The 22,377-nt window shown below is 44.6% G+C and overlaps 1 protein-coding gene across 2 annotated transcripts in view; it reads right to left on the reverse strand.

Annotated features, from left to right (window-relative positions):
• Positions 1-21,436, reverse strand: part of CD99L2 (CD99 molecule like 2) — a 150,324-nt gene extending 128,888 nt beyond the window's left edge. The window contains exon 1 of one of the 2 annotated variants that reach the window (XM_073599285.1): positions 21,103-21,436. In XM_073599285.1, coding sequence (XP_073455386.1) covers positions 21,103-21,163 — 61 coding nt within the window. In that variant the 5' untranslated portion in view covers positions 21,164-21,436. The remainder of the gene's footprint in view (positions 1-21,102) is intronic. The other variant, XM_073599286.1, reaches the window with a different exon arrangement.
• Between the last annotated feature and the right edge of the window lie 941 nt (positions 21,437-22,377).

Here is a 22,377-nt window from a genome sequence, read left to right on the forward strand (position 1 = left end):
CTTTTCCAGGCACCCTGCTGCTATAAAAACCTCCCTTCTCCTTTCCAGCCTTATCTTTATGGCATTCTGTCTTTTTCAGGCACTATGACAGCATCACCTAAGCTCTATATTGTATATAAGGACACCAAGAGACCAACCACATCTGGGAGTGGTCGGGAACCCACTGCAAGAGTATTTTTTTTTCAGTTTTAATGAAATTAAGCTGAGCTTATAGAAATATGGATGTTTCCATTCTATACTCTCCTTCTGAAACGCTAGTTGCCTGCCTGTTATAGGCAAATGACTAATAATCTGAGACAGAGGACAATTTTTTCAAACAAGCTCTGAATTTATCCAGACTCCACTGACTACATGCTTGTTCCAGGTCAGTAAATCTGAAAGTATTTAAAGAGACACTCTTACTTTGCCCATTCAGGTCAGCATCTCCTGATAGCTCTAAAATGCTGTGATCTGCATGGCAAGCAAATCAGCCGGCAGCTTCCATACTTCACTTAACATAGGTTTCCTCTGTTTGCATTCTGGTGCTGTCAGGTAATCAGTCACTTTTAAGGGCTCTTTCACGTGTGTTGAAAATAGGCGGTTGGGTCACATAATTACGCTTCACGAGCGCCTATCAATGCCACACAGAATTATTATAATAGGGAGCGAATGGAGGTGTTCACACTGCAGCGTTAGTGTTGCTGCGTGGCAAAAATAATGCAGAGTTTGGCAAGCGTTAATGCTTTGCAACTGCCTCCATTGAAACACACACCACAACCGCATTTTAAAACGTGCTGTAAACATGACTGCATGGCAGTTACAGTGCGTTTATAAATCATCAAAAGTGATTATTTTCCATTTGAGCCTTGTAAAAAAAAAACATGAACATTTAACACAAATGTAAAAGAGCCCCAAACATTCCTTAACCACTTCAGGTACAGAAGCCTTTACCCCCTTCATGACCAGGCCATTTTTTTGCCATTCAGCACTGTGCTACTTTAACTTGCTATTAAGTCGCCTTGCAACGATGTACCCAAACAACATTTATAGCATTTTTTTCACACAAATAGAGCTTTCTTCTGGTGGTATTTGATCACCTCTGGGTTTTTCATTTTTTATTATATAAATGAAAAAAGACCAAACATTTGAAAAGAAACATTTTTTTTACTTTCTGCTATAAAACATATCCAATAAAAAAATATATATAAAAAAAAATCAAATTTTTTCACAAATTTTGCCAAAATGTACTGTGCTACAGTGCCTTGAAAAAGTATTCATACCCCTTAAAATTTTCCACATTTTGTCATGTTACAACCAAAAATGTAAATGTATTTTATTGGGATTTAATGCTAGTATATACACAATCTTGTGTCACCTTGCTTTGCAGGCATAAAAAAACGAGAGATGGTTTCCTCTGTACAGAGCCCTGTTTTCTTTGTTGACACAGGGCTCTGGGCTGTGAATGGACACAGTCGATAAATCATTGGCCGAGACCTGCTGACAGACTCCCACTGTGTATAATCGCATGTGCATGCCTAAACCCAGAAACAGGCAGTGCTTGTACAAACCGCTTGTCCGCAGTACATTGCAGGCGGCCAGTCTAGAAGTGTTTACATGGATCGAAATTCAGTTCAGCTGTCAAATTTCTATCTATGTATAGGCAGGGTGGTTGGACAGAAGTTGATCTACCAATGCACTTCTTTACAACCGGCATATTAGAAATTTCCTGCTGTACCAGCGCCGCTGGCAACCCTGATCAGCGTATTCTGACAGCAGGAAAGTCTTCCTGCTGTCAGAATACAAACACTCTGTGGGGAGGATTCCCCCATCCTTGGAAAAAAAAATTAATCAATCAATCTATAGGCTGTCTAAGCTTCTAAATAATATAGAGTTCTTCCATAATATGTCAATTATCCTATGTACATGAGGCATTAGTGGCACATGAAAAATTAGTTTAGGAAATGCTCAAGCATATGATAGGATAAGCAGACAGATCAGCAAAGTGTTTATATTAAAATATATAATAAGACCTTCTCCATCAAGCCACTGTGTAGAAAAGACATATACATATTCTTGTATAAAGTATAATCCTGTAAACACTTCACTGCACAGCAAATAAAAAGCTACATAGCAATGAATATAATCTAATTCAATGAGTGCTTTAGATTACAAATACACCAAATCCATAGATCTGATCTTAATAACATAATTCCATAATTCCCCAAACCCAGATCCGAAATCATAGACGCAGATAAACTGTTTTGATATGGTTACAACATAATCCCAAAGCTATTCAGCAACTGAAGGATTAGCCATCTTCTCTGTATAGCACAAAACAATTGTTGATGCAACAGATTTCACTATTCGGGGAAACAATACTGAAATGTCAAAACTGTTTTGCAGCTCTTTCTACAGCCCACATTGAACATTCTCAGTCCTGTGTTAGAAGCAGGAATTCCCCACTGATGGGTATTGTATAGCAGGGGTTAGGGTCAGGCAAACTTTGAGCGATGGAGATCTACCTGGACAACATTGAAAAGAACAAAGATCACCAGGGTGCAACACCACCCCTTTTTTTTTTTTTTAAAGTAATTTCCTAGCAAGCTCCCCAATTAAAAGTAAAGACGGCATGAAGAAAACCTAGAAAAATCTACTAAAACTAATGTCACTTTAAAAATATAAAACTTAGCCTACCTTAAAAGATAACTTCAGTGAGAAACTCGGCATTCACCTTCATTCACACGTTTTTTCATGCCTGGGGAGTTGGTCATCCCCACAAATCTGATGACGGAGTTCATTATAAAAACATCTGGTATTGCAGGCTGATTTTTTTGACTAGTTTCAGGTCTGGCTATCTGCTCTGATTTCTGCCCAGTGTAAGTAGTAGGTCGAGCAGCATACAGAGGTCAGTAGGATGCAAGGCAGTGTACAGAGGTCATTGGGATGTAGGGCAGTGTACAGAGGTCACTGGGATGTAGGGCTGTGTACAGAGGTCACTAGGATGTAGGGCAGTGTACAGAGGTCATTAGGATGTAGGGCAGTGTACAGAGGTCAGTATGATGCAAGGCAGTGTACAGAGGTCACTAGGATGTAGGGCAGTGTACAGAGGTCACTAGGATGTAGGGCAGTGTACAGAGGTCACTAGGATGTAGGGCAGTGTACAGAGGTCACTAGGATGAAGGGCAGTGTACAGAGGTCACTAGGATGAAGGGCAGTGTACAGAGGTCACTAGGATGAAGGGCAGTGTACAGAGGTCACTAGGATGTAATGCAGTGTACAGAGGTCACTAGGAATGTAGGGCAGTGTACAGAGGTCACTAGGATGTAGGGCAGTGTACAAAGGTCACTAGGATGTAGGGCAGTGTACAGAGGTCACTAGGATGTAGGGCAGTGTACAGAGGTCACTAGGATGTAGGGCAGTGTACAGAGGTCACTAGGATGAAGGGCAGTGTACAGAGGTCACTAGGATGTAGGGCAGTGTACAGAGGTCACTAGGATGTAGGGCAGTGTACAGAGGTCACTAGGATGAAGGGCAGTGTACAGAGGTCACTAGGATGTAGGGCAGTGTACAGAGGTCACTAGGATGAAGGGCAGTGTACAGAGGTCACTAGGATGTAGGGCAGTGTACAGAGGTCACTAGGATGAAGGGCAGTGTACAGAGGTCACTAGGATGTAGGGCAGTTTACAGAGGTCACTAGGATGTAGGGCAGTGTACAGAGGTCACTAGGATGAAGGGCAGTGTACAGAGGTCACTAGGATGTAGGGCAGTGTACAGAGGTCACTAGGATGTAGGGCAGTGTACAGAGGTCATTAGGATGTAGGGCAGTGTACAGAGGTCACTAGGATGTAGGGCAGTGTACAGAGGTCAGTAGGATGTAGGGCAGTGCACGGAGGTCACTAGGATGTAGGGCAGTGTACAGAGGTCAGTAGGATGTAGGGCAGTGCACGGAGGTCAGTAGGATGTAGGGCAGTGTACGGAGGTCAGTAGTACATAGGGCAGTGTACAGAGGTCAGTAGTATATAGGGCAGTGTACAGAGGTCAGTAGTATGTAGGACAGTGTATAGAAGTCAGTAGTATGTAGGACAGTGTATAGAAGTCAGTAGTATGTAGGACAGTGTACAGAAGACAGTAGTAGGTAGTACTGGGGTCAGGAGGGCAAGGTATAGGGAGGTCGGGGGGGCACAGTGCAGTAAGGTCAGGAGAGCACAGTATTGGAAGGTCAGGAGGGTACCGTACAGTGGGATCAGGACAGCTGGGCATGGTGCTGGGGCATTAGAAGGGCTGGAGTGTCAAGAGGGCATGGTGCTGGGGCATCAGGGGGACGGGTGTCAGGAGGGCATCAGGGGGTCAGGTGTCAGGAGGGCATCACAGGGGGTCGGGTGTCAGGAGGGCATCATGGGGGTGTAAGGAGGGCATCAAGTGGGCAGATGTCAGGAAGGCATCAGGGGGGTGGGTGTCCGGAAGGCATCAGGGGGGTGTGTGTCAGGAGGGCGGGTGTCAGGAGGGCATCAGGGGGGTGGGAGTAAGGAGGGCATCAGGGGTGGGTGTAAGGAGGGCATCAAGTGGGCAGATGTCAGGAAGGCATCAGGGGGGTGGGTGTCTGGAAGGCATCAGGGGGGTGTGTGTCAGGAGGGCGGGTGTCAGGAGGGCATCAGGGGGGTGGGTGTCAGGAGGGCTGGGGTGTTTGGAGAGCACAGAAGTTTTGCTCAATGCAGAGTGGTGCAGGAAGGTGCAGTTGAAAACCTACATGTTCTGCCGACAATTCTCTCTCACCTTCCAACCTGGTATAATCCACAAGCCCCTTGGATTGGGGGAGGAGGGCCGGTGGGGATGACCGCGGAATAGCAACAGCTCGGGCATGCTTGGAGAAGAGCTGAACCCGCCCAAGCAATTCCTGAGGCTTTTCCCACCCTGCAGCTGCACGTATGCAAGGGGCGGGGGCTTCCTCGGCAGACTAGGATTCAGTGCCCGTGCACCTGCGCCGCACAGGAGAAGACAGGGGCAGTAGGGCTGAAACAACTAATCGACAACTAATCGATTATGAAATTAATCGATTACTATTTTCATAATCGATTAATCGGCCAGTAACATAATGTGGTTAAAAAAAAACTAAAATGAGCCCTTTATAGTACAAAACGAGCAAATAATCACTACTGTAACTATTTCTTTCACAGTTCTACAGTAAAAAAAATGAACCCCTTACAGTAGCGATTATTTGCTTTTTTTGTACTATAAAGGGCTAATATTCGTTTTTTTAACCCCATTATGTTAGTAAACGTCTTACACCTGGTTCACATCTATGTGTTTTTTGGTGCTTTTTGCAGAAACGGACTACAGTTTATTTACATGGTTTGCTATGGGACACGTTAACATCTATGCTTTTTCAGCCGCTGCGTATTTGGAAAGCGTCAGTGACTTTTTTTTAACGCAAAAAACAGTGCTTTTTTTGGTTCAACATACTTCAATGGAGAAGCTGCAGAAAAGCATGTAATGCGTTTTTGCAGCAATTTGTGTTTTTTAATCTGCCCAACAACAAATTGGGCAAAAAAAAATGCAAACCGCAGCAAAATCATGTGCGCAAAAATCAAAACGCACAGCAAAGAGCACTGCATAAACAGATCAAAAGCAAACTGCATAGGTGTGCACCGAGCCTTATGCTGGCCACACAGATCAATTTTCAGATGAGAATATTCAGACGAAAAATCTTTGTACATTCGATGAATGAAAGAATGTTTGAAATTTTCACTTGTTTTTAACATTCTGTTTTTAAAATAATTGTAATTTCTGAACGAAAACCACATACACTGTCTGATAATTCCTTTCACCAAGAAGTTTTTTATTATTTCCAAATTTTCCCATTACTGTGGTTGAAAATAAACGTCGATTTGACCCCACTAACAATTAGAAAATCGAACTAATGTTCTTATCTCTCCTCTAATAGTATATACAGTATATCTCCTCTTATAGTATATACAGTATATCTCTTCTGTCTGTTAGATTAGAGTGGATTAGATATTTTGCTCCCTAACCACAGTTGGCTATTTTTATTTACCACTGCATAGAGATATTTAAGAATAAATTGCCTTTTTTTAAAACTTTACATTAACTAAATTATACACCACACTTTTTTTTTTATTAACTGATTAATCGAAACAATAATCGGCCAACTAATCGATTATGAAAATAATCGTTAGTTGCAGCCCTACGGGGCAGCAACATTGGGATGTGTTCGCGAGCTACCTGTCACCTTTCAGCGGTCCACAGGTAGCTTGCGATCGACGGGTTGCCAACCCCCATAGACTGGGCATGGGAGTGATCAAGCACCCTTCAATGCATTGTAAACTGTGCTAAACTGCAATATATGGAATTGTCACTTGTTTATCACTACACAAAGCTTTTTATTCTTTTTATATTCAGTGTAAAGCCTAGTACACACGATGAGAAAATCAGTCGAAAAATACCGCTTTCAAATCGATTGTCTGTTAATCTGATTGGGAGTACACAGTTTTCTAGAGCCGATCAAGAGAGTTCATGTGGGACAAGCACAAAAATGTTTCTTGTACGATACCAGAACGAACATTTTTTGTTTAATCAGTACAGTATTCGTCCAAAAAAAGAAAAAAAATACATCGGAAGAGCAAGACCATGCATGCTCAGAAACGAAAGAATACATCACAATACGATACAATACAATACAATAGAACACATCACATCAATTCCGAAGTTGTATTCTGTCATACAAGAATTTTCATAACTTTAGTAACCTATTGGTTTTCAATATGAGACTAGCATACAAAAAAAAAAAAACAGACGATCATTCCTCCAATATTCTTCTCATGTGTACGAGGCTTAAAACTTTATAGACAAACATTTCTTAACTAGCCAAATGATATGAGGTAGCAGCTGATCATTAAAATATTGATTACCAAAGATTATCCATTACACACCTAAGGCCATTGTACCTGTATTAGTGCACTTGCAGCAACACGATTGAGTACTGTCTATGCTTTTTTTTTAGCACGGAGGGCTCGTTTAAACTGATGGAAGCCCTTGTTGTCCCTCTAAAAAGCGATCTGCAATGGAGTGTTGTGAGCATTATAATGGATACTCACTCCAGGGCTGTGTATTGCAGTGTCTGGACTGCTACACTGGCAGCACAGGGCATCATGGGCGCTATGTGAAGCAGGGTCTGGAGGGGTGGCCAGGCTATTTTACATTTTTCAACAACCGCCTTCAGCACTAAGACACAAAGGTTTATGGCAGGAACATGCACTCTGGCTTGTTTAAAACCTATACATACACAGTGCACTCTCTGCTATTGCGCAAGAAGTAGAGAGTGTACACAGCGCATGCAGAGGTCTTGAGGCATGTGCCCAGTATCTGTCCAGTTTTCTAAGCAAAATTCCAGGCTTGTGTCTCTTCCGTGTTTTCCAGGCTCACGTAGCTTCCGTGTTTTCCAGGCTCGGGTCTCTTCCGCGTTTTCCTGGCATGCGTCTCCTTCGTGTTTTCCAGGCTTGCGTCTTTTCTGTGTTTTCCAGGCACGCGTCTCTTCCGCGTTTTCCAGGCATGCGTCTCCTTCGTGTTTTCCAGGCACACGTCTCTTCCCCCTTATCCAGGCTCGCGTCTCTTCCGTGTGTTCCAGGCACGCGTCTCTTCCGTGTTTACCAGGCTCGCGTCGCTTCCGTGTTTTCCAGGCTCGCGTCGTTTCCGTGTTTTCCAGGCTCGCGTTGCTTCCGCGTTTTCCTGGCATGCGTCTCCTTCGTGTTTTCCAGGCTCGCGTCTCTTCTGTGTTTTCCAGGCACGCGTCTCTTCCGCGTTTTCCAGGCTCACGTCTCTTCCGCGTTTTCCAGGCTCACGTCTCTTCCGTGTTTTCCAGGCTCGCGTCTCTTCCGCGTTTTCCAGGCTCGCGTCTCTTCTGCGTTTTCCTGGCATGCGTTTCCTTTGTGTTTTCCAGGCATGCCTCTCTTCCAGGCACGCGTCTCTTCCGCGTTTTCCAGGCACGCGTCTCTTCCGCGTTTTCCAGGCTCGCGTCTCTTCCGCGTTTTCCAGGCTCGCGTCTCTTCCGCGTTTTCCAGGCTTGCGTCTCTTCCGCGTTTTCCAGGCTCGCGTCTCTTCCACATTTTCCTGGCACGTGTCTCCTTCGTGTTTTCCAGGCACGCGTCTCTTCCGTGTTTTCCAGGCACGCGTCTCTTCCGCGTTTTCCAGGCTCGCGTCTCTTCCGCGTTTTCCAGGCTCGCATCTCTTCCGCGTTTTCCAGGCTCGCGTCTCTTCCGCGTTTTCCAGGCTCGCGTCTCTTGCGCGTTTTCCAGGCTCGCGTCTCTTCCGCGTTTTCCAGGCTCGCGTCTCTTCCGCGTTTTCCAGGCTCGCGTCTCTTCCGCGTTTTCCAGGCTCGCGTCTCTTCCGCGTTTTCCAGGCTCGCGTCTCTTTCGTATTTTCCAGGCTCGCATCTCTTCTGCGTTTTCCAGGCTCACGTCTCCCATGTTTTCCAGGCTACTTTCTAGACTGCAACCAGTTTGGTGTGTCCTGTTTTCTAGGCAAAACTGCAACCTTCCTGTCTAAGTAACTACTGCTTCCATCAATACTTGTCATGGTGTCACACAGACAGAAAGTGTGCTAAAATCCCCACCAGCAGGTCACAGATGGCAATTAAAATATTACTCATCCAAAATCTATCTATCTATACACATAACAAGAAAATAGTGAGATGCCATTGGTTTCTACACTGGGGGGAAAACATTTTATGGTTATGATGCACTACACTACAGCAATGATAGTTTTGAGGCAGTTTTCTGCTTTGCCTATGCACAAACTATATTTTTTACCATTTCTTGGTTTAAAGGGCACATCAAAGAAAATGCTAGCTGCTTGGCTCTCAGACTGAACCCCATGCTTCATTGCTTGCAGAGTCGCTGACCTGAAAAAAGTATGTAACAAGAAATATCAGAGCTCCTGAGCTGCACACTTCTGTACAATGGGTCCGGGATTCAGACTTCATTCCAAGTAAGGACCAGAATGGCAACTAGACTCTTCAGAAAGGACAGCAGTGTCAGAGATTTGATTTCTCTCACAACAGTTTTTTTTTGTTTTTTTTTAACGTGGTAAAACTGTAGGAATACATGAAGTTTGTTAGATGAGAAGATGTCCATTTAATGGATGGGATACAATACGGTGGGTGAAACCACTGCACAACATGTAATGCCTACAGTACATTCACAGTAAAGTTATCCATCGCTAGCAACAGAATTGATATCATTGTATTCAGATCAGTAAAGACAGCAGTTCTGATTGATTTTATGAGCACTTTGTGCAATTATGACACTTGGTACTGGCCCAAGTCCAGCAATTTAAACTGTAACTCCAACTAAAGCCTATGTGTTAAACAGAGAAGGAAAGAAATTTCCTCAAGAGGAAAACAGACAGCAATACAAAAAAACCTGAGCCCCCTTTCACACTAAGCATTTTTGCTTCTTGTTTCCCTACGCCTGACTGCATTCCACATGCAGAATCCCGTTCTTTATAATTGTCCCTGTTCACACTTGTATGCTCAGTCACCCTACGCTCTATACCAGTGATGGTCAACTTACTTAAGTGTGGCCCCTGAAATCACCAAAGGGTCGCACTCAGAAATCAGTGAATATTCGGTGTCGGAGACAGAAGAGACACAACAGGATACAGTCAAAGAATAATGGCATAATATAAGAGATGGTCAGAGACTGCAGACCTGATACAAAAGATGGTCAGACTGCGGACCTGATACAAGAGATGGTCAGAGACTGCGGACCTGATACAAGAGATGGTCAGAGACTGCAGACCTGATACAAGAGATGGTCAGAGACTGCGGACCTGATACAAGAGATGGTCAGAGACTGCGGACCTGATACAAGAGATGGTCAGAGACTGCGGACCTGATACAAGAGATGGTCAGAGACTGCGGACCTGATACAAGAGATGGTCAGACTGCGGACCTGATACAAGAGATGGTCAGAGACTGCGGACCTGATACAAGAGATGGTCAGAGACTGCGGACCTGATACAAGAGATGGTCAGAGACTGCGGACCTGATACAAGAGATGGTCAGAGACTGCGGACCTGATACAAGAGATGGTAGAGACTGCGGACCTGATACAAGAGATGGTCAGAGACTGCGGACCTGATACAAGAGATGGTCAGACTGCGGACCTGATACAAGGGATGGTCAGAGACTGCGGACCTGATACAAGAGATGGTCAGACTGCGGACCTGATACAAGAGATGGTCAGAGACTGCGGACCTGATACAAGAGATGGTCAGACTGCAGACCTGATACAAGAGATGGTCAGAGACTGTGGACCTGATACAAGAGATGGTCAGAGACTGCAGACCTGATACAAGAGATGGTCAGACTGCGGACCTGATACAAGAGATGGTCAGAGACTGCGGACCTGATACAAGAGATGGTCAGAGACTGCGGACCTGATACAAGAGATGGTCAGAGACTGCGGACCTGATACAAGAGATGGTCAGAGACTGCGGACCTGATACAAGAGATGGTCAGAGACTGCGGACCTGATACAAGAGATGGTCAGAGACTGCGGACCTGATACAAGAGATGGTCAGAGACTGCGGACCTGATACAAGAGATGGTCAGAGACTGCGGACCTGATACAAGAGATGGTCAGAGACTGCGGACCTGATAAGAGATGGTCAGAGACTGCGGACCTGATACAAGAGATGGTCAGAGACTGTGGCCCTGATACAAGAGATGGTCAGTAACTGCAGACATGATACAAGAGATTGTCAGTAACTGCAGACCTGATACAAGGGATGGTCAGAGACTGCGGATGTGCTGCAGGACAATGTCACAGACTGAATGTGCTATAGGAGTTGCTGGAGACTGGGGACATGCATCAGGAGACAGTCATAGACTAGTGACATATTACATAAGACTGCAAGAAATCATTGCTATAACAGAGCAATAAGAAAACACAGATAAGGGTCTGCAGGGGCCTCGAGGGCCACACAAAAAGTGCCAAAGAGCAGCAGATTGGGCTCCAGGGCTCTATACCATATGCTCAAAAAAGTGCATAAGCTTTTTTTTTTTTTTTTTTTTTTTTTTTGTGTATTTAGGTGTCTTTGGTCCCATAGCCTTCAATGAGAGTACGTGTAACTGTGCATTACGTTCTACTTCATGCCTGACAAACTCCTCTCCTACCATAGAATTGCTCTCTTTCCATTGCCCAGTGCAAGAAAACAAACTCCTAAAGCTTGCTACATGTGCAAAAATGCTTGTAATACATCTTAAAAAATGCTGAGAAAAATGCTTCAAAATCAGCAGGAATACGCTCTGCTCAGGTGTGAATACAGGCGGTCAGAGTTCCAATCCCTCATCCACTCTACTAATCAGGCTAAAGCCCTGTACACATGGGCAGAATGTTGGGACACATTTGCCAGTACAAAAAATACCGTCAGACATTCTGTCTGTGTGTATGTCAGGCTGTCTGTACAGACGGCTTCTGTAGACGTGCATGCTGGAAAACCAGCAGCTGACTGACTCCTGTTGAGCACTCTTAGCCAATGGCAGAGAGAGCTAATCGGAATGTTCTGATGGGGGGGGGCATCCTCCTGTCAGAACACAACAGCTCAGCGGGGGAGATCGCTATACTACGCTCGCATGGTTAGTACAGCAGCTCCCGACCGGAGCTGTCAATTTTTTTTTCATGCAACCCACAGGGTTGCATGAAAAAAAAAAAACTGTAGTGTGTACCAGGCTTAATTCTCTTGCACCATTCTTTGAGCCAGGAGGAGTATGTACAGTAGATAAGGATATTTTAACGGCACCCCCAATGCGCCTTGCTAACACATGTGCGTTTTGGCACACAACGCATGCTTACTCATTACCATGTGTTTTGATGCAACACTTTAAAAATAAACGTTTTAGTGCTTCTGGAAGTCCATTCAAATGATGTAGAACGCGCATCTATGTTGTCACATCACTTAACTGTACCAATTTGCCTTCTCTTCATTCTGGGTCAGTGCCCCAAAGTATTGTGGCCAGGTAAGGCATTTTTTTTGCACAATTTTGGAGTGACACCATTCATTTAAATGGGCTGCCCTCTGCTCCAAAAATGTGCCAAAGTAGCTCCTGTACCCTTTTTTGGAGCCGACTTTGGTGACTTTGTGAATAGCGTGTTTTGCGTATTTTTCTGAGCATTTTGTTGTATGATAGAACACCTATTTCTTTAGCATGTTTGGGAAGCCAATAACAATGAATGCCAACCAAACGTGCATTAGGGTGTGTTTTTAGAAAAATCCAGAAATATGGGTAGAATCCCACAATTCTGCCCGCGATTCTGAGTTGCTCTGATGTGAACAGACCCTTAGGCCTCATGCACACTTAACGTTATAAAAATGTCAGTAGTGTTAGCTGTAAAAATCTGTGGCTGTAAAATGAGTTCTACAGTGGCTTTTTTAGCAAAACTATACTCCCACAGAAGCTTATGGCGCAAAAACACTGAATAGCCATGTTTTTCCAGGGTTTTTCTGCATTTTTTTTTTACAGCTGAAAAACTTCCCTTCAAACCCACTAGTTCTGTTTTTTTTTCCAGCCAGAAAATGCCCCTGCCAAAAAACACTGATAACAGCCTATGTGTGCATGGACACATAGGATAACATGCTGGGGAGTTTACTGACTGCAGAAAATCGCCTTAGGCTCGATTCACACCTATGCATGTTGCTTTTGAGCGTTTTTGGAGGTTTTTTTTTCATGCTTGCCACGTTTTTGAGCCGCGTTTTTGCCGCGTTTTAGCGGCGTTTTTGCCGCGTTTTTGCCGCGATTTGCGTTTTGCGTTTTTTTTTTTTTTTTTTTTCATTTTTTTTTACAGTCTTAAAAAAAAATTACAAAAAAAAAAAATAAAAAATAAAAAAAAAAAAAAACGGCAAAAACGCACCAAAAACGCATCAAAAACGCTGCAAAAACGGTGCACTTGCGTTTTTGATGCTTGTCCATTGAAAACCATTACATGCAAAACGCTGCTTTTTGCATGAAAAAAAGTCCCCGACCCTTTCCAAAAACACAGAGATACAAAAAAGCATTGATGTGAACATGTTCCATAGGAACCCATGTTAAAAAATTCCCGTGCATTTCTGCAAAATGCAAAATGCATCAAAAAACGCGCTAGTGTGAATGGGGCCTTAAGCCAGAAACAGCAGCTGTAAAAGATCTCACATTAAAGAGGTTCTGTCATGCTTTTTTTCTTTTACAAGGGATGTTTACATTCCTTGTAATAGGAATAAAAGTGATCCATTTTTTTTTTTTTAAAGGGACAGTGTAAAAATAAAAAGTAAAATAAATAGAAAAAAAAACAAAAAACATTTAAAGCGCCCCATGCTGCTGTGCTCGCGCAGAAGCAAGCACATACATACGTCACACCCGCATATGTAAACGGTGTTCAAACCACACATGTGAGGTATCGCCATGATCATTAAAGCGAGAGCAATAATTCTAGCAAAAGAACTCAAAACCGGTATCCTGTAGGAATTTTTAAACTTCGCCTATAGGAGATTTTTAAGTGTCAAAGTTTGTTGCCATTCCACAAGAGAGCGCAATTTTGAAGCATGACATGCTGGGTGTCAATTTACTCTGCGTAACATTCTCTGTCACAATATAAAAACAATTGGGCTAACGTTACTGTTTTCTTATTTTTAAATTTAAAAAAGTGTATTTTTTCCCAAAAAATTGCGTTTGTAAGTCCGCTGCACAAATACGGTGTGACAAAAAGTATTGCAATGATCGCCATTTTATTCTCTAGGGTTTTTGGGAAAAAAAAAAATAATAATAATAATATATATATATGTTTGGGGGTTCTAAGTAATTTTCAAGCAAAAAAAAAAAATTAAGTAGTTAAGTAGTTGGTAATGCTACCAAGTATAAATATTTACTGTATGTGTAATATTATAAAGTGTAACATTTGTTTCAACACAAAGCAAAATAAATATAATGGTGAGGTAAATATATCTAAACCCAAGAAGAAAACTGTAACATATGGCATCTAATGGGAGCTTTGATTGTATGTTGTTTGATTGTATGTTGTTTGTTGTATTTCCTTTTTCAGGCAAAGATCATTTTCTGGAAGTACAGAAAACTACCTGTTGATCCGGCTAATCACCTTGTGTCCTTGTACCTACCTGAACTAAAATCTCAAACACTGGTATCAGCCTTCCCTGCCATCTTCTGTGAACTACAAAACACCTCCCCTCTACGTAATAGAGATGAGAGAAGGGAGGGACATGTTTTAGGCTAGGCTCACATCTACGTGGCTTTGCGTGCAGCGATTGCGTGGGCACAGCATTCGATTCTTTAAATGGGCTCCTGTTCCTGCATTTCCTGTAGGAAAAAGCTCCCTGCACCTTTTTTAAAATGCGGCTGCACAGAAACTGCATGGCACCCTCCTGCGTTTTCTTTTAAAGCACCGTGTTTTTTGCACGGCTGCGTGAGTATGTGAATTAGACGCAATCCTGCACCTACACAGATGTGAACCTAGCCTTCAATCAGGGGTGCAGCCTAGGGTGACAATACTGATCCTGTGAGTGTTGCCACCTTAGGACAGGAAGTGCGTTGCTGGCAGGATCACTAGGTGAAAATAAAAGGGAGAAAAAAGAAAAAAAAATGAATGCAGTCACCACATGTGAGGACTGGTAAACTGCAATATAGAGTATAATAAAGGGGGTGAGGGATCGTTACTAAAACCAAAGGTGGTGCAGCTGGGCATAGTAACCAATCAGCTTCTAGCTTTTAGCCCCCGTTCACATTAGGGTCGGCTGCATCTTGAGTATGCTGTCCAGTTCTTGGCACCAGTCCTCAGGAAGGATGTGCTGGAACTGGAGAAAATCAAGAGAAGGGCAACAAAGCTACTTAAGGGAATGGAGGACCTCAGCTATGGGGAAAGACTACAAGCCTTGAACTTATTCTCTCTGGAGAGGAGACGCTTAAGAGGGAATATGATATCAATGTACAAATACCGTACTGTGACCCTAGCATAGGGAAAAAACGATTTAGTGAAAGGGAATTTAAAAAGACACGCGGATATTCACTAAAGTTGGAAGAGAATCGTTTAACCTTAAACTGCATGGAGGGTTCTTTACTGTCAGTGTAGTAAGGAAGTGGAATTCTCTTCCACAAGCAGTGCTATCAGCAGGGAGCGTCAATAGTTTCCAAAAACTATTAGATGGGCACCTCAACGACCGCAACATACAGGGGTATACGATTTACTATTGACATAAACATACACACACACACATCATAGGTTGAACTGGATGGACTGGTGTCTTTTTTCAACCTCACCAACTATGCAGAGGCGGCTCTCTAATTAGGCAAATTAGGCGATCGCCTAAGGCCCGAACTCACAAGGGCCTTGCAGCTGCCTAATTTGCCTGTGATCAAACACTGATGTCAACTGTCAAGGTCTCATCACGGAGCGCCCCGGTCCGGTGGCAGCAAGTGCGGGGAGCAGGACAGTAGAGGCGAGCGGCTGGATGACAACACCCAGCTCCAAGGCATGCGGGCGGCATGTCCATGTGAGACCCGCAGCTGAGCTGTTCCTTCAGCCTGTGCCGCTCACCAGACCTCTCCGCACCTGCCTCCTATTTGGTTCAGCAGTCAGGGCCGAGGGGGTCGCTGAAACTATCCAGCTGAGCTGCCCCATGAGTGTAAAGAGGATGGAGCTCTTATGCTGCCTGGCCGAGCCGGAGAGAACATGAGTGCCGTGCAGCCTCCCTGTGTGCCTGAATAGGAGGAGCGGTGGGGAGACTGCACATAGTGGAATTGATTTTTCCATATTCCTCCATGCAGCTGCTGAATGTCTGCAGGAGGGAGAGGAGAAGAAGTGATCATTCAGTAGCTGCATGGAGAAATATGCAAAAATCAATTCCACTATGTTCAGTCTCCTCACCGCTCCTCCTATCTAACTTCTTCTCCATCCCCATGCTCTCCAGGCCCCTCCATGTGCTCCCTGGCTCCGCCCCTCCTGCTCTACGGCCCCTTCTTGTGCTCCCTGGCTCTGCCCCACCTGCTCTCCAGCCCCCTTGTCCTCCCTGGCTCCGCCCCCATTTAGCCAGCACTCCCTGCTCTCCGCTCCAATTCTTTCTGCCCCCCTCTCAAGCTCCCCCCAGCGCTCTCCAGCCCCCACCCCTCTTGTGCTCTCCACCTTTCTCAGTTCTCTCCAGCCCCCACCCCCCAGCAGTCTTCGCCCCCCACCCCCCAGCAATCTTTGCCCCCCAGCACTCTCCGCCCTCACCCCCCAGCACTCTCTGGCCCCCAGCACACTCCAGCTCCTTCCTGCTCTTTGACCCCCCCCCAGTGCTTTCACAAACTGGGACATGGGACACAGGAGGGGCTGCAGGTAGGGACAGGGCTAGAGATCTCTCACCCCCCCCTCTTACTCACCTCCCCCTCTCTCACCCCCTCTCACACCTTTCCTCTCTCCACCTCCCCCTCTCTTTCTCTCTCCCCCCTCTCCCCCTCCCTCCCCCTTCCCTCTCCCTCACCACACTTCTATCTCTTACCCCTTCCAACCACTAGGGATGAGCCGAACACCCCCCTGTTCGGTTCGCACCAGAACATGCGAACAGGAAAAAAGTGCGTTCGAACACGCGAACACCGTTAAAGTCTATAGGACACGAACATGAATAATCAAAAGTGCTAATTTTAATGGCTTATATGCAAGTTATTGTCATAAAAAGTGTTTGGGGACCCGGGTCCTGCCCCAGGGGACATGGATCAATGCAAAAAAAAGTTTTAAAAACGGGCGTTTTTTCAGGAGCAGTGATTTTAATAATGCTTAAAGTCAAACAATAAAAGTGTAATATCCCTTTAAATTTCGTAGCTGGGGGGTGTCTATAGTATGCCTGTAAAGGGGCGCATGTTTCCCGTGTTTAGAACAGTCTGACAGCAAAATGACATTTCAAAGAAAAAAAGTCATTTAAAACTACTCGCGGCTATTGCATTGCCGGTCCGACAATACACATAAAAGTTCATTGATAAAAACGGCATGGGAATTCCCCACAGGGGAACCCCGAACCAAAATTTAAAAAAAAATGACGTGGGGTGACTTGACGGGACTTCCCTGTGACGTCACGGGGAATGCCACAGGGAAGTCCTGTCATGTCCCATGCGTCAGAGGGGGGCGGGGTCACCGGGTGGCCCCGCCCCCTGTTATTTAAGAACCGTCAGAAGAGGAGATGCGTCACACAGCGGGAACCTCCCACCATGCCAGCATGGATGCGGAGCGGCCCGGAGAAGAAGATGAAGAAGAGAAGAAGAGAAGAAGATGAAGAAGATGAAGAAGAGAAGAAGATGAAGAGAAGAGCGGGAGCCTCCCCCCATGCCATGGGTGCGGAGCGGCCCGAGGAGAAGAAGATAAAAGACGCCACGGAGGAGATGCTGGACGAGAACACCGGAGGAAGAACCAGAAGAGCCAGAAGAACCAGAAGAAGAAGAAGAAGATGAAGGAAGATAGAAGAAAGAAGAAGCATTTATATAAAGGAATTGTCAAAAACTGTCTCTTGTCATTTTTAACATTTTTGACAGTTTTTTAGTGAAATGGTAGGGGTACTTTTGTACCCCCTTACCATTTCACACAGAGGGGGGCCGGGATCTGGGGGTCCCCTTGTTAAAGGGGGCTTCCAGATTCCGATAAGCCCCCCGCCCGCAGACCCCCACAATGGCCAGGGTTGTGGGGATGAGGCCCTTGTCCTCATCAACATGGGGACAAGGTGTTTTGGGGGGCTACCCCAAAGCATCCTCCCAATGTTGAGGGCATGTGGCCTGGTACGGTTCGGGGGGGGGGGCGCTCTCTCGTCCCCCCCTCTTTTCCTGCGGCCTGCCAGGTTGCGTGCTCGGATAAGGGTCTGGTATGGATTTTTGGGGGGACCCCACGCCGTTTTTTTTTTTTTATTTTGGCGCGGGGTTCCCCTTAAAATCCAAACCAAACCTGAAGGGTCTGGTATGGAATTTAGGGGGACCCCAACGTCATTTTTTTTTTAAATTTTGGCCGGGGTTCCCCTTAAAATCCAAACCAGACCTGAAGGGCCTGGTATGGAATTTAGGGGGACCCCCACGTCATTTTTTTTTTAAATTTTGGTTCGGGTTCCCCTGTGGGGAATTCCCATGCCGTTTTTATCAATGCACTTTTATATGTATTGTCGGACCGGCAATGCAATAGCCGCAAGTAGTTTTAAATGACTTTTTTTCCTTTGAAATGTCATTTTGCTGTCAGACTGTTCTAAACATGGGAAACATGCGCCCCTTTACAGGCATACTATAGACACCCCCCAGCTACGAAATTTAAAGGGATATTACACTTTTATTGTTTGACTTTAAGCATTATTAAAATCACTGCTCCTGAAAAACCGGCTGTTTTTAAAACTTTTTTTTGCATTGATCCATGTCCCCTGGGGCAAGACCCAGGTCCCCAAACACTTTTTATGACAATAAAATTAGCACTTTTGATTTCTCCCATAGACATTTAAAGGGTGTTCCGCGTCATTCGAATTTGCCGCGAACACCCCAAATTGTTCGCTATTTGGCGAACTTGCGAACAGCCGATGTTCGAGTCGAACATGAGTTCGACTCGAACTCGAAGCTCACACTTCAAAATTGCGCCCGTTCGTGGCATGGCATCAAACTTTTACCCTCAAAAATCTCCATAGGCGACGTTTAAAAAATTCTACAGGTTGCATTTTACTATTTTTCTTATTTATTTTACATGATTTTATTTATTTTTACACTGTTTTTAAAAAAAATTAAATTGTGTCACTTTTATTCCTATTACAAGGAATGTAAACATCCCTTGTAATAGAAAAAAGCATGGCAGGACCTCTTAAATATGAGATCTGGGGTCAAAAAGACCTCAGATCTCATATTTAAACTAAAATGCAAAAAAAAAAAAAAAAAAAGTAATTTAAAAAAATGACATTGAAAAAAATGTGCCTTTAAGACATATGGGCGGAAGTGACGTTTTGACAGTCGCTTCTGCCCTGCAGTGTCATGGAGACGAGTGGGCGCCATCTTCCCCTCACTCGTCTCCATGCACAGCTAGGCAACAGACGCGATTGCCACCGCCGCTGCCGATGGTTCCAGTAAGTGGCGGAGGGCACCGGATCGCGGCGGGGGGGGGATCCTCTCCCGCCACCGATAAAAGTGATCTTGCGGCGAATCCGCTGCAGAGACCACTTTTATCTTGTAGCCGTCCGCTGGCCGAAAACGGGGATACTGGGGTTATGGCAGCTATCTGCTGCCATAACAATGATATCCATCCCCAAAAAAGGGATGTACATCGGCGTGCGGCGGTCGGCAAGTGGTTAATGTCTAAACCGATGGCAACAAAAGTGAGTACACCCCTAAGTGAAAATGTCCAAATTGGGCTCAAAGTGTCAATATTTTTGTGTGCCCACCATTATTTTCCAGCACTGCCTTAACCCTCTTGGGCATGAAGTTCACCAGAGCTTTACAGGTTGCCACTGGAGTCCTCTTCCACTCCTCCATGACGACATCACGGAGCTGGTGGATGTTAGAGACCTTGCACTCCTCGATCTTCCGTTTGAGGATGCGCCACAGATGCTCAATAGGGTTTAGGTCTGGGGACATGCTTAGCCAGTCCATCACCTTTACCCTCAGATTTTTTAGCAAGGCAGTGGTCGTCTTGGAGGTGTGTTTGGGGTCGTTATGTGCGTGACCTAAACCCTATTGCGCATCTGTGGAGCATCCTCAAATGGAAGGTGGAGGAGCGCAAGGTCTCTAACATCAACCAGCTCCGTGATTGTCATTATGGAGGAGTGGAAGAGGACTCCAGTGACAACCTATGAAGCTCTGGTGAACTCCATGCCCAAGAGGGTTAAGGCAGTGCTGGAAAATAATGGTGGCCACACAAAATATTGACACTTTGGACCCAATTTGGACATTTTCACTTAGGGGTGTACTCACTTTTGTTTCCAGTGGTTTAGACATTAATGGCTGTGTGTTGAGTTTTTCTGAGGGGACAGCAAATTTACACTGTTATACAAGTTGTACACTCACTACTTTACATTGTAGCAAAGTGTTATTTCTTCAGTGTTGTCACATGAAAAGATAGAGTAAAATATTTACAAAAATGTGAGGGATGTACTCACTTTTGTGAAATACTGTAAATATGTAACATTGACTGTGACTTTGAAATTGTACGACTTCATCTGAAATTGCAAAACTTCAAAGATGCATCTCAGTGCGACTTCGGGTGCAATTTTGAAGACATCTGTGTGGCTTCATGCACAGATGTCTATTCAAGTAGCACCTCAAATCGCCAAAAGTAGTTCCTGTACTATGTTTTCAATTCAATGTGGCACCGCAAAGTCGGTGTCACACTGATTTGAACAGTGCGATTGCCGGTAAAAGGATGTGACTTGTCATGCGATTTGACATGTCAAAATGCATGGCAAGTTGCTCCGATGTGAACGAGGGCTTATTGTCACAGCTTAATTGAACAAGCTGAAGCTAGAAGCTGATTGGTTACTATGCACAGCTGCGTGTATTTACATAGGTACAAACAATACATACTATATATACATAGATACATACTGTGTAAAAATAGGTACATACAATACATACTGTATATAAACAGGTACATACAATACATACTATATATTACACATAGATACATACTGTATATAAATAGGTATATACAATACATACTATATATTACACATAGATACATACTGTATATAAATAGGTACATACAATACATACTATATATTACACATAGATACATACTGTATATAAATAGGTACATACAATACATATAATATACACAACAGTGCAGACAGGTGAAGACTGACAAGTGATGACAATGGTAGACAGATGTCCCAGTATCCACCCTCTGCAGTATTACAATGCCATCTGATCAGAGGGGAGATGGATGGAGAACATCTGGACACATTCCCCATTACTGGTCATATACAAACACATTACTGATCAATAGTACGGGCACCCTATATACACACATGTGTCATCACACCCATGGTCCGACCGGGCACAGCACGTCCCCCCCCCCCCCCCCATACACAGGGCACAGCACGTCCCCCCCCCATACACAGGGCACAGGCCATTGTACTCACCGCTCCACACCGCTGCCAGGAGGATGAGGGCGCACAGTGAGGACGGGGAGAGGCGGCCCATATTGCCCGGGATCCGGTGTCCTGGACGGAGGAGAGCGGAGGAGGAGGAGGAGGAGAGGAGAGCGGAGGAGAGGAGGCCGCACACAGCTCCCGGCACGGCTCAGGGCGGACACTGAGAGCGGCGGTGTGATTCCAACACTGATCAGTGACAGCTCAGACCCGCCCTACACTGACATGATCCGGGTGACCGGCTATAGACTGCACTGCAATGCCCCCTACACCCCACCGCTACACCCTGCACCACTCTACACACCCACATCACACACTGATCATCCCAATACACACATCCACATTCTACATGGATACATACAGCTCATTATATATATAGATATATTTATATATCTATATATAGATATATATATATATATATATATATATATATATATATATATATATATATATATATATCTATATATAGATATATCTATATATAGATATATAGATATATCTATATATAGATATATATATATCTATATATAGATATAGATATATATCTATATATAGATATAGATATATATCTATATCTATATATAGATATATATATATATACATACATACAAATCGTCCTCTGAGATTATGTATAAGGTAATATATACAGAACATACCACTGCAATCAAATGAAGGTAATAAATATCTATATCCATTGGCGTCTGGCGCTCCAAATTTTTTTTTTTTTTTTTTTTTTGGGAGGGGGGGGGGGGGGGGCGCAAACAAACTGAAAAATACTGAAAAAAAAAACATCAATTGCAGCCGCTGTGCCCCAGAAAATGCAGCCACTGTGCCTATCTAGTGCAGCCACTGGGCCCATCATATGCAGCACTTGTGCCCATCATATGCAGCCTCTGTGCCCATTATATGCATCCTGTGCCCATCATGTGCAGCCTCTGTGCCCATCATATGCAGCCTGTGCCCATCATACAGCCTCTGTGCCCATCATATGCTGCCTCTGTGCCCATCATATGCAGCCTCTGTGCCCATCATATGCAGCCTGTGCCCATCTTACAGCCTCTGTGCCCATCATATGCTGCCTCTGTGCCCATCATATGCAGCCTCTGTGCCCATCATATGCAGCCTGTGCCTATCATATGCAGCCTCTGTGCCCATCATATGCTGCCTCTGTGCCCATCATATGCAGCCTCTGTGCCCATCATATGCAGCCTGTGCCCATCTTACAGCCTCTGTGCCCATCATATGCTGCCTCTGTGCCCATCATAT

Source organism: Aquarana catesbeiana, linkage group LG09, assembly GCF_042186555.1.
Source record: "Aquarana catesbeiana isolate 2022-GZ linkage group LG09, ASM4218655v1, whole genome shotgun sequence".
Lineage (NCBI taxonomy): Eukaryota > Metazoa > Chordata > Amphibia > Anura > Ranidae > Aquarana > Aquarana catesbeiana.